The 11630-nt window shown below is 41.4% G+C and overlaps 1 protein-coding gene across 1 annotated transcript; it reads right to left on the bottom strand.

Annotated features, from left to right (window-relative positions):
- Positions 1 to 4119: 4119 nt before the first annotated feature.
- On the bottom strand, positions 4120 to 8828 carry FAM237A (family with sequence similarity 237 member A). The gene is made up of 2 exons (XM_074145724.1): positions 8420 to 8828; positions 4120 to 4256 (listed from the first exon to the last, which is right to left on the bottom strand). The coding sequence occupies exons 1-2, from the start codon at positions 8826 to 8828 to the stop codon at positions 4120 to 4122; spliced, it is 546 nt and encodes a 181-aa protein (XP_074001825.1).
- Between the last annotated feature and the right edge of the window lie 2802 nt (positions 8829 to 11630).

The following is an 11630-nucleotide window of genomic DNA, read 5'->3' as shown; positions in this document are numbered from 1 at the left end:
AGCAGTTCTGAAGGTTGAGATAATGGGTTAAGCTATGGCATGTTAATGATTTGCATGTTATTATCAGATGTTGTACTTCTTTGGATCATTAACTATTTGCTAAATGACAACATGAACTAATGGCAAATATATCAAGTGTGATTCCTCAGCAATGCAAATGATTGCCCATTTCTCTCTCGTTAGTTGTTGATATGCTATGGTCAAGTTACTTCCTTGGAATTGTACTGTATCTCTTGTTGATGACAGCAACAAGGAAAAAATGTTTTTTGTGATAATGCACAGAAGTATTTTAAAGATCTGAGAAATGGAAATTATTCAGTACCACTTCAGAGAGAAGGATTATAGATTCAGCTGCTTACTATCACTGTTCTGCCGGAGGTGCATGAGAAATAGTGAATGAGTATGTCCATGTGAGCTCAAAACCAGTCACAGTTCAAGAAGATTTGCATACTTTTAAGAATTTTGGTTGAATCACTGGATTTCCAGTGATTTCCAACTGGATTTTCAGCTTTCCAAGAGAGAAAATCCTCCTAGTCTTTACAGGAATTTTTCTGTGATTACTACGAAAATAAATTTGGTTTGGATGAAAGCAAAATATTTTGGAAGCTTTGGGAGAAATGTCAGGTAAATTACATATTCTGAACCTTTCTTTCATGTATAATCAAACAGGGTTTAGGCTGATGTGACTGAAAAGGCCAATGAAAAGTGTAGTGCTTAAGAACTGCTGGCCACGCTTCCTTTGATGCAGCCCATGATGCAGTTGGCTTTCTGGGCTGCCAGTGCACATTGTCTGCTCACATCCAGCTTTTCACCCACCAGTACCCCCAAGTCCTCCTCAGGGCTGCTCTCAATCCATTCTCTGCCCAGCCTGTATTTGTGCTAGTGGTTCTCCCGACCCACGTGCAGGACCTTGCACTTGGCCTTGTTGAACTTCATGGGGTTGGCATGGGCTCACCTCTCAAGCCTGTCCAGGTCCCTCTGGATGGCGTCCCTTCCCTCCAGTGTGTTGACCACTCCACACAGCTTGGTGTTGTCAGCAAACTTACTGAGAGTCCACTCTATCCCACTGTCTGTGTCACCAACAAAGATGTTAAACAGCACCAGTCCCAGTACTGACCCTTGAGAAACACCACTCATCACTTGTCTCCACTTGGACATCAAGCCATTGGCCACAACATTTTGAGGGCAACCGTCCAGCCAATTCCTTATCCACCAAGTGGTCCATGCATCAAATCTGTGTCGCTCCAATTTAGAGACAAGGATGGTGTGTGGGACAGTGTCAAATGCTTTGCACAAGTCGAGGTAGATGATGTCTGTTGCTCTTTCCTCATCCACCAACGCTGTAACACCATTGTTGAAGGCCACCAAATTTGTCAGGCATGATTTGCCTTTAGTGAAGCCATGTTGGCTGTCATCGATCACCTTATTTTCCATGTGCCTTAGTACAGTTTCCAGGAGAATCTGCTCTATGATCTTGCCAAGCACAGAGGTGAGACAATGGCCAGTAGTTCCCTGGGTCTTCCTTTTTTCCCTTTTTAAAAATGGAGGTTATGTTTCCCTTTTTCCAGTTGGTGTGAACTTCACCAGACTGACTGCCACAGCTGCTTAAATATGATGGATAGTGGTTTAGCAAGTTCATCCACCAGTTCACTCAGGACCCATGAGTGAATCTCATCAGGTCCCATGGACTTGTGCACCTTCAGGTTCTTCAGATGGTCTTGAACCTCCTCCTAGTCCCTGCCTTTGCCTTCTGCGACTTGGGAGTGTGGCTGGAGCAGCTGCTGGTGGAGACCAAGGCAAAAAAGTCATTGAGCACCTCAGCCTTCTCCATATGCTGGGTGGCCAGGTTTCCCATTTCCTTCTGGAAATTTTCCCTAGTCTTCCTTTTATCACTGACATAACTATAGAAGCTTTTCTTGTTGCCAGTCTGCAGGGACCATGAGTGAAGACTGTCTCTTATGTAAACACAAAGCTGTGCACAATGGGGCTTTCAGATACTTTAATTTAGATAATTACAACAGCAGTACAGGAATGAGCAGATATGTTGTATCTGCTGGAGACAAGCAAGGGTCTTGTCTCCCCCCGCCTCCCACGCTGTGGCAGGGCACTCTCACAGGCTGTGGCTGCAGGCAGAGGCAGCTGGGGGCATGATGCTGAGTACACTAAGTCATGTTCCTGTCCTCATCCTGCTTTAGTGTTCCTTTGTTGCATGAGTAACTTTAAGCACAAATTTAGTGCCATTAAAGCTGATAGCCCTCTTACAGCTTTTTGTCTGCTTCCAGTAAGATCAGGATTTCACCCAATGGGATTATGTTTAAGCTTTATTTTGCTCAGGCCCATTTTAAGACTTCATTTACACATTTTGCTACTTGAACCTATTTCTGCAAGTTGATGAACACCCAGGAAATGAGTTTTTATTTGGTCATTTGGGGAAAAAAAAAAAGCAACCAAGTATTGCCACGTGCACAAGGAAAGAAACTTTGAATGAGCAACTAAATGTAGTCGCCCTGGAAAGCTGAATGTTATAGTTTCATTCAACCAGCCAGACAATGGAAATATTTCATTTCATCAAGAGCATCAAATGTTACCTGCCCAAAGTTATGTTGCATTAGTTTAATATCAAATTGCCTATTTTAGCATTATCAGTAACAGTCATAGGAGACTGATTTGTCCACAAGGAACAAACTAAAAAAGATGCATATTCAAGTTATGTATGAGAATTCTTTTAATTAAGCACTTCAAGTGAGAATGTGTAACATTTTAAGTGGCATTTTTTATAAATAAAATACCATAAAAATATCACAGAATCTCAGAATCACAGAATTCTGTGATGTGAAAGCAAACAGAGGAGCTGTTAGAAACAGAAAACCTGTTAACCCTTTTACTTTTGCTGGAAAACTGGAAACAATTTTTGAAGGTATTTTTAGTATAAAAATAGGTACTATTTTTCTGTAGTAGGTTGATGTCTTTCAGCAGTGGTTGCTTTGTACAAGTGTACAAAGCTATGCATACAACAGTACAATATATGAATGCATATGCATCACTATCTCAACTCTAATCCTGTCTTGGAGCCAGTGGAGGTTTATGGCAACTTCCTGCTCTGCTTCTCTATGTCTTATTGAAGGATCCATTGTTGTCTTTTGGGTGCCAAGCCAGGAAAAAGTTTGAATAGGCCACATGCACAAAAAGCCTGATACTGTCCTAGTTTGAGGTAAAACAGAACCAATTTCATTTTCAGTAATTTTACTTTGCAGCTAAGCCTCTTCTAACTAATTACTCTCTGAAAATAATGGCATATTTTTAAGACAGTGTCTGCTTCCAGAGTGATAAAACATGATTGTTTATAATTTATGCCAAGGAATGGTATGCAGAGAGGCTCCTGCTTATACTTCTTGCTATAACAACCGAGGTCAGCTCACTTTGTTGTATGCCCTTTGGAGGGTTGGAAGGAGAGAGTAGAGGGGTCACACCTGTGGACAGGACAGGTGACCCAAAACCAGCCAACGGGGTATTCTATCCCATCTGCTCATTATAAAAGCTGAGGGATCGAAGTGGTCAGTCTCTTTTTTTAATGGCCAGCATCCAAGGAGGACTCTGTTCATGTGCCATTGATCTCAATCCGTGCGTTCCTGAATCCAGTTCCTGAGTTCAGCTCCCATCCATCTCTGAGTCCAGTCTGGGACTTTCCCAGTGCCTGCTGGTGATGCAGTCATCATCCTGGGAGCTTGATACTGGGTTTGTATATATCATATATCTTTCATTAAAGTAGTTTAGTTTCTTTTCAACTCATACGATGCACTCTCTCTCATTTTCTCTCCTCTGAAGGGAGATGCTCTCCCTTCTCTGAAGGGGAGAGAAGAGAACATCTATTGTTTGGTTTAGTGGCCAGCAACACATACACCCAGATTAAAGTAGGCAACTGCTTATAAATCATGCAGTTTATTAAGGAGACTTGAATTCATAGGTAATTAAAAAAACAAGTCTAAGTTAATCAGAGATACAGTGCTCATAGTTATAGACCTTCCACAATGTAAATTAACATCAATGAAGAATAAAATGCAAAAATTAAAGAGAAGTAGTTAAAAAATATCTTCAAATCAAGATCTTGGACTACATGTGTCATTTCCTCTTTTTCCCTAGTTCTTCAATGATTCTTCCAAGTAATGTAGATCTACTCTTATGCATGTGGATATTTAAATCTTCAAACAAATTTTTCTTCTTCAGAACTGGTGACCTCTGAATATGAGAAAATATCCCTGAAAAGTGACATGAAAATGCATATAAGTAATCAATTTCCAAACAGCAAGAGCAGCTGAATACTCAGTTTCCTACATCCATGTTTGCTCCGTCTTTAGCTGCTACTGGTCCCCACCTTATCAGCATTGCCCCCAACCCTCTTGTTTTGGCAGTAGCCATATTCCTCCATTTGCAAGTTGCCTTTCAGTAACAAGATGCTTTGATCTTTTCCCCCGTCATGGGCCTTTTCCTTCAGTCTTCCTATAAAACTCTTTAACTTGTAATAAGCAGAGTCAAAGCACTCAAGTCTGCTCACAGTCTTACTGACTCACAGGCTTGTCATCAACCTCCTTGCACAGTGGATGAGCTCTCTCACGCTATTAGTAGCACATTTGTTATTTCCTTGAGGAACTATGTGGCATTTTCTTTGCAATGATCTCCAAAAGCCAGTAGATTTGCCTTATTTCTTTTAGATGCATTTGTCTTCTGAAAAAGTAACCGGTTTACACAGTGTCTGTTTATTTACCAGACCTCAAATGCATAATGCGGCAACCTTTGCCCCACTACCCTTATGGCACTTTGCAGCCCAGCAGAGTTGGGACAGCAACTGTTGTGTCTGTCTTGGGCCAGGTGCAAGTGCTGATCTGGGCCCAATTACCTGCACTTGTGAGGAAAGTGGGCACAGCTGTGGCCACTCTGAGTGGCAAGGTAGCAGGGGGACTGCTGAGTGAGGTAGGGAGAGGTAGGGAGGCTTTTGTGTTTGTATTATTCAAATGTTTATACTGGTGAAGTGTTACATAGCTTCTTGAGGGGGATATTTTTGTACAGCTGTTCTTCAGGAAGAGTTGCTGTAAGTACAAAAGCTATGTTTTCCTTGTGGTTCTTAAGTCTTATTTTGGCTTATCGAGAGTTGTTGCATCTAATTCCAGTGTTGTAATGTATTGGAAATGTTTTTATGAAGCCTGCTTTTTCATAGTGTTTGGGTTTTCTTAGGGGAAAGGGATGAGTTACTAAAGATACCTTGGCCAGGTTAACTCTAAAGGATTCTCCTTACTTGTCTCAGTTTAAAGCTGACTAACACTTCTGCAAGATATCTAGGGAAGTTGAAATGCTGCTGGATTAAGTAGGATGTTAGCTGGCTGGAGGCAGTTTGTTAGAGAATTCATATATAGCTGTTCTGATTTTGTTGTGTTTCATGGATTATGTAGAGTTAAAAGAGTATTTTCAGACTCATTAGTAACTACAATCAGGAACCTGGCAGGACTAGATCAGTTCAGAAAACAGTGTTTGAACCTGTGGCTCTGGACCTGGGCTACTTGTACCACTGTGTTGATGTACACTCAGATAGACTTGTTTCCCAGGAGGCCAAAGCATGGGGAACTGTGGAAGTGCTTCAAAGATGTGATGAAGTAGTTCTGTTCAGTACTACTGAAAAGCTTTTACCAAGGACTTCACTAGCTTTTTTGGCTTGAAGGGCTTTTCTGGTTTATTTTTTTAGGAAAGCTCAGTTCCTGATTCCCAATTTTCATGATGACCTCATGGGATTTATCCTTTAGTTCTGATATCTGACTCCAGAATAATAATACCTTAACATCAGCATTTCTGTGCCAATCTCTGTCTTGCTTCTCCAATTCAATGATATGTTTAAGGAACTACAGTGAATGCAGCTTACAGATTGCTTCTGATTTATCGTTCTGTTTGCAATTAAAAAAATTAACTGAAATTGTGAATATTTAAGAATAATAAGATGGGAAAACTTCAGTATGAGCAATAAAGATGTTATTAACAGCTGCAAAAGTAACAGTATAAAGCAAAAAAAAATATCTTGCTTTATTGTTTAACTTCTAGAACAAGCCTACTGAAAGCTATTCATACCTGCCCATGTGAAGTACACAAGGTCATTTAAATGCTGTTAGTGCTGCTCTTTGGGCTAAGAAAACAGGCTCATACGTCTCTTTACGCATAAGAAGCAGTAATTCTAGTCCTCATCATTTGCTACGGTGTGATTTCTATCTGCTATTATTAACAATTGATTTTTGCTTTCCCTGACAAAACAAGGCAGCAGGGCCAAGGGTTACAAAGATTAAAACAGTTGGCTTTGTTAAGAAACTGGAAGACTTGGAGGAGAGGTTAGATAGCTCCTCAAAAAAAAAAAAAAAAAAAAAAATTAGGCTGTTATAAGCTGCCTGCTACTGACTGATGTTAATCAATTGTACAGAGAAACCAGATTAACTGCTTATAACTCAGAAAACAAAGAGGTAAAAGAATAGAGAAGGATAGGAGTTCTTGTTTGTCTTAAAGTGTAAATACCTAGTAGTGCTTAAATTCTGTCTGTATAGGAGTAAACAAAAGTCACTATTAATCACAAAACCCATAATTTGATTCTTCAAAATACATCAGATTGTTACTCTTAATCTTGACTGGAACAAAAGCTCTTTGTTTAGGAAAATCAGTGTGATATAGACATGAAGAGCCAAATGTAAACAAAAGGCTAAGGGGATAATCAGACAGTGATATTCAAAGCTGCAATACTGAAGACTAAAATTCGTCTTGTGCTTTAGCCTGGCAGGTGCCTCAGTTTTTGATAGTACTGATGCCTTGTGTCTAAAGCTGTGTTCTGTTTGCACCCAAAAGAGCACCAGTTCAGTGAGGACCGAGCAACTTGTTTCCTTTGTGATGTCTAAGTCCACCTGGGAACCAGAAGGAGGTCTGTGTCGCCTGCCATCTGTGTATCTCAACACAGTAGAGATTTTATCTTCTCAGAGCTATGTGATAGCTCAGATTCTTTGCAGAGCAGGGTAGGATACACTCCTTTCTTTTAAAATGCAGATAGTGGTTGTTTGGCTCAGAGCTTAGAAACTGGCCCTGTGTGGGTGAGGAGTTGTTCAGTCCAAGGGGATCAATTCAAACACAACTTTATCCTGGCTTAATGGCTAGGATACTCTCTGTAAATAATGGGGGAAAGGACCTCTCAGTCCTTCCGATCTCAAATCCTGTCTTCCAATACGCAAAAGGTTTTAATGTTTGTGGGCAAGAGCTGGACTGTCCAGTGGTATAGTGGCCCTAGGGTGGAAGAATACCAAGTTCAAGTCCCTTTTTAGAGGCACTCTAATGGGTCGCTGTCCGGAGAGGTTCTTTGTTATTCCATGGATATTCCCCCCCTAAACAGCTTAATAACTGAGACCCTGATGTAGAAAGTGAAGATAAGGGTCTGAATCTATTCAAGTAGAAAGGCAGTTCTGCCTTCCCCCTGTAGGCCTGATGTGCTACACTATTGGTGATGGCAGCCCTCCATCAAATTGTAGCACCTGCCCCTTTCTGAAAGTGGATGTTTTCAAGGGAAGGATGAATCTGTTGGTAGCAGGATCAGAACCAAAGCCTTGGAAGGGACTGAGATTCAGGAAAAGCTATGCCGGGGATGGGGAGGCTAAGTGACATGCAACCTTTTGCAAATCCTGCTGTGAGGTGCCAACTCTCACCACGTATGGAGACACTTACTCTAAGTCTGGGGATTCTGCTCTGGGGCTGGGAACCTGGACACTGGGAATTGAATCGTTTAGTGTCATAGGGTAGTGTTCTTCCTCCTGAAGTTGTAGCTGTGTCCGAAAGCCTGTGTGCATCTGAGCTCTATGTCTCTTTCCATTGTGTGTTGGGCAAAGTTACTAGTATGGAAATAGGAAATATCTGGTGGTTAACAACTAGATGGCAAGTAAAAGTATCCTTACTCTTCTGAGGAAAGACTGCCACTCTCCCCAGCAGCACCAGTGTGACACATTTCTGGGGTGACACACCTCTCAGAATGAGGAATTCAGAACGAGCCTGTCCATGGCACAATGGTGGTAAAAATGCTGGCATGGAAGAATATATTAGAATGTTCAGATGCTGAGCTGCCTTCTTGGTTTGAATCCTCCTATATTTCACTTTCTGCTGTCTCTCCTCCCCCACCAAACTGAAATTTAAAAGCTGGCATTAGACTTCAGGTTATTTGGAGATCAAATTTTTACTGAGATCACTTTGAACATAAGCATAGCTCCATACTGGATTGGGGAGTGGGGGGCAGTTATGCAGAACTGTCCCCTGTTTCTATACTATTACCACATAACATAATAAGCACCTGTATCTCTTTTCTTTCCTACTAGACTCTAGTCATTGCCCATGAGACGTGTATTAAAGGAGTAGTAACCTTGGTTTTTCCCTGTGAACTGAGAATGTAAAGTAGAGATCTTCTGTTCAGCTTCTGCTAGCTGCCTTCTCCCTAGGCCATGGGTTCTGGAGAGCACACAGTCCACATAGATATCCCAGAAGAGCTGAGCCAGGTCCCAAAACAGAGCCCCATGTTTCAAGTTCTCTGATGATTTCAGGAAGATCATGAAGTCCCAAAAGCCACTGACAGAGTCAGAAATACGAGGCTTCCTCATCTCCAGTAAGACAGCTGAGGAGGATTCCCAACACTGGGGGTCTGCTCTCCCAAGAGCTAGTGGATCAATTTGGCTATGGCAGAGGGAAGGTGTCACACAGAACGCTCCCATGATTAGCAGAGAGCAGGTGAGTCTCATGTTGCAGTGAATTCTTCCTCTGCTCCCAGGGTCCATTGTGTCACTGAAATGTAACAAAACCAAAATAAGCTGAAAAACTTCTGTTAGATGGAGGAGCAAAGCTCTGGTACCTTACATTATAAAGGAAGCACTTCAGATGTTGCCAACTCTTTCTTTGCTCTTTAAAGATCTGTGTATGCTTTCTTGCACATATAAATGTAAAAACTAGTGGAGCTGCATTGCTCTGTGCAGAGAATTGTGTTAAAATTTGTTAAAATTTGTTAGTCATCCTCAAATTCATATAATGAACTCTCTTATCTGGAACTTCTTCATATTGGAAGTTTTTGGCCTTTCTTGATTTACAGATGCCTAACCATTTTCAGTAAAAATCCATTCCTTTTTACAGAGATTTTAAGCCTTTAGGCAGTCTTGCTTTCCTCAAAATTTTATTTTCCTCAAAATTTTATAAGCCCTTTAAAATAGTCTGCAAACTCCCAGGGCTCTGTGGACAGCAGACTATTTGTTGAAAGTGTGTTCTGAAGAATTAATGGTAAGTTGCAAAATCATCCACTGAACAGGAGTGTTTTGCCATCTAAAACGCAGAACAGTTCTGAAAAGAGGGTATGGCAAAGCCAGAGCATAGCAGGTGTATTGTACAACATGCATACATGCATATAGAAACATAGAATAGGTTGGGTTGAAGGGACCCTTAAAGGTCATCTAGTCCAACCCCCACCCTGCAATGAGTAGGGACATCTTCAACTAGATCTGGTTGCTCAGAGCCCCATCCAACCTAATCTTGAACATTTCCAGGGATGGGGCATCTTCCACCTCTTTGGTCAACATATTCCAGTGCTTTACCACCCTCATTGTAAAATTTTTCCTTTTATTTAGTATAAAACCATTACTCCTTGTATTATTGCAACAGGCCCTACTAAATAAGTTTATTTCTTACAAGCTCTCTTTAAGTACTGAAAGGCTGCAATAAGGTCTCCCTGGAGCCTTTTCTTCTCCAAGCTGAACAACCCCAACTCTATTGGCCTGTCTTCATAGAAGAGGTACTCCAGCCCTCTGATCATTTTTCTCTGGACCCACTCTAACAGGTCCATGTCTTTCCTGTATTGATATCTATATATATAAAAGTACAGACTCTTATTGCAGATCACTGTGACAATTGTCTGTCACACTAAAATTGTGAAACTTGTTACGTAGCAGCTATAGTGGGAGAAATCCTGAGAATGATAACTTTCTGGGGACAGAAAGGCCCAGCTGTCTGCATCAGATTTCATTTCTAGTACGTGCTTCTATTGTGCATTTTCTAACATGCATCTAGTATTTCTAATATTACATTCCTGATACACATTAGAAATGTGTAACAAGTTTGGGGGTTGTTTTTAGTGTAGCTCATGGGAACCTCCCATTTGTGGAAATCTGCAACATCTGAGATCAGCTTTTAGGACAAACAATTCTGTTTAATGTGTGTGCTGATCTGTTGAGTATTCATGCTTTTATGGTTTTGGTTTGATTATTGGAGAGTGTTGCGGGGTGGGAGAAGCTACCTGTCTTAATGAGCTTAACTTAATAATCAACTGGTTTTTTAGTAGAAAGACTCTTCCATGAGTGGTCACCAAGAGCACAAGCAATGTTTCTGTGCTATGTGAGGAAAAATGTGGAAGGCAGAATAAGTGTGTGCAGATGGATTGTGCATGAAAATTAGCCCAGCCACAGCCAGTGTGCAAGACCAGAGAAGGTTAGGCTGCGTTGTGGAATGTATTTCATTGTAGAGCTAAAGGGTTCTTCAGAGATTTCAGTCCTGGCAGTCATTCTTACCTAGCCCCCTATCTGGCTGTTTGGTCAGTTTTTTGGAACATTTTGGAGGTATTCAGGCTTTACTCTCTAACTTTTTTTATCTGAGTTAGGCTCTTATAAGGAGAATTGACTTGACAGCTTTGGATCCAAAACCTGCATTTAATGAATAGAAGAGAGACAGCACACCCTTCCCACGTGGCTCTGCCTAGTGGGATGTCACTTACGACAGTGATGGTAGTAATGAGACTGTCCTCGTGCTGCTCCAAGGATCTCCCGAAGCATCGTTCTTCTGTAGCCTACTGCACAAGGCAGGTTTTGATTGCTCTCTCGGAAGCAAACCTGAAGACATCCTGTGAGTCACTACTTAATTCTTACTTGTTTGTGCATCAGAGGCTTTCCACTGGGCAGCAGTGCATATATGTTGTGCAATATGCACATACATTTCTGTTTACTGAGACTTTTTCAAGAGACATAATTAACTTTCTTTATCAAGTTTCTAGCTTTCAAAAAAACCTTAGCAATCTCAGATTTGGCCATGAGGAGAAAAAACCCCACAAACAAAACAAACTCACCAACAGCAGATAGTTCAAACAAAGGAGTAATACTAAAATCAGCTTTTAAGGGTGGTTCTGTCACTTGGACAGGGGCCATCTGGTTTGCACTGGTTAACGACTGAACTAATTGCTTTGCTTTCTCTGTCTCCCAGTCCCTTTGGAAACTTTCTAAGTTACAAAACTACATAAGACAAGGACAAGGGTTCTGGATTTGTCAGAGGTGTGAGCAAAAGGACTGCGCTGGGCAGGGAACTGGTAGGGCATTAATATGAGAGTGGGTGCTATTTAAGGTATGGCGTGAGTGGCATTGGTCAGGGCCAGTGGCCAAGCCCACTAGTCCTTATGGTCTGGTCAAACTCAGGCAGCATTTTGATGTTAGTCTTCTACAATGTTCAGGATTTTTTTTCTTTAGATGGCTGAGAGCTGAGGGGGATGCTCAGGAAATGTCAGTTTTCATTAACCTGTGCTTGTGGTGGATGATTCCATGCAATCCCCT

Source organism: Numenius arquata, chromosome 3 (assembly GCF_964106895.1).
Source record: "Numenius arquata chromosome 3, bNumArq3.hap1.1, whole genome shotgun sequence".
NCBI classification, from domain to species: domain Eukaryota; kingdom Metazoa; phylum Chordata; class Aves; order Charadriiformes; family Scolopacidae; genus Numenius; species Numenius arquata.
The sequence above is the reverse complement of the archived record's forward strand: the minus strand, read 5'-3'. Positions and strand labels throughout refer to the sequence as shown.

Coding starts and splice junctions, on each gene's coding strand:
- FAM237A (XM_074145724.1), bottom strand. CDS start 8,828: ATGGACCCTGGGAGCAGAGGAAGAATTCACTGCAACATGAGACTCACC. Junction 4,257..8,419: donor GTTCACAGGGAAAAACCAAG/GTTACTACTCCT, acceptor GTCACTTTTCAG/GGATATTTTCTCATATTCAG.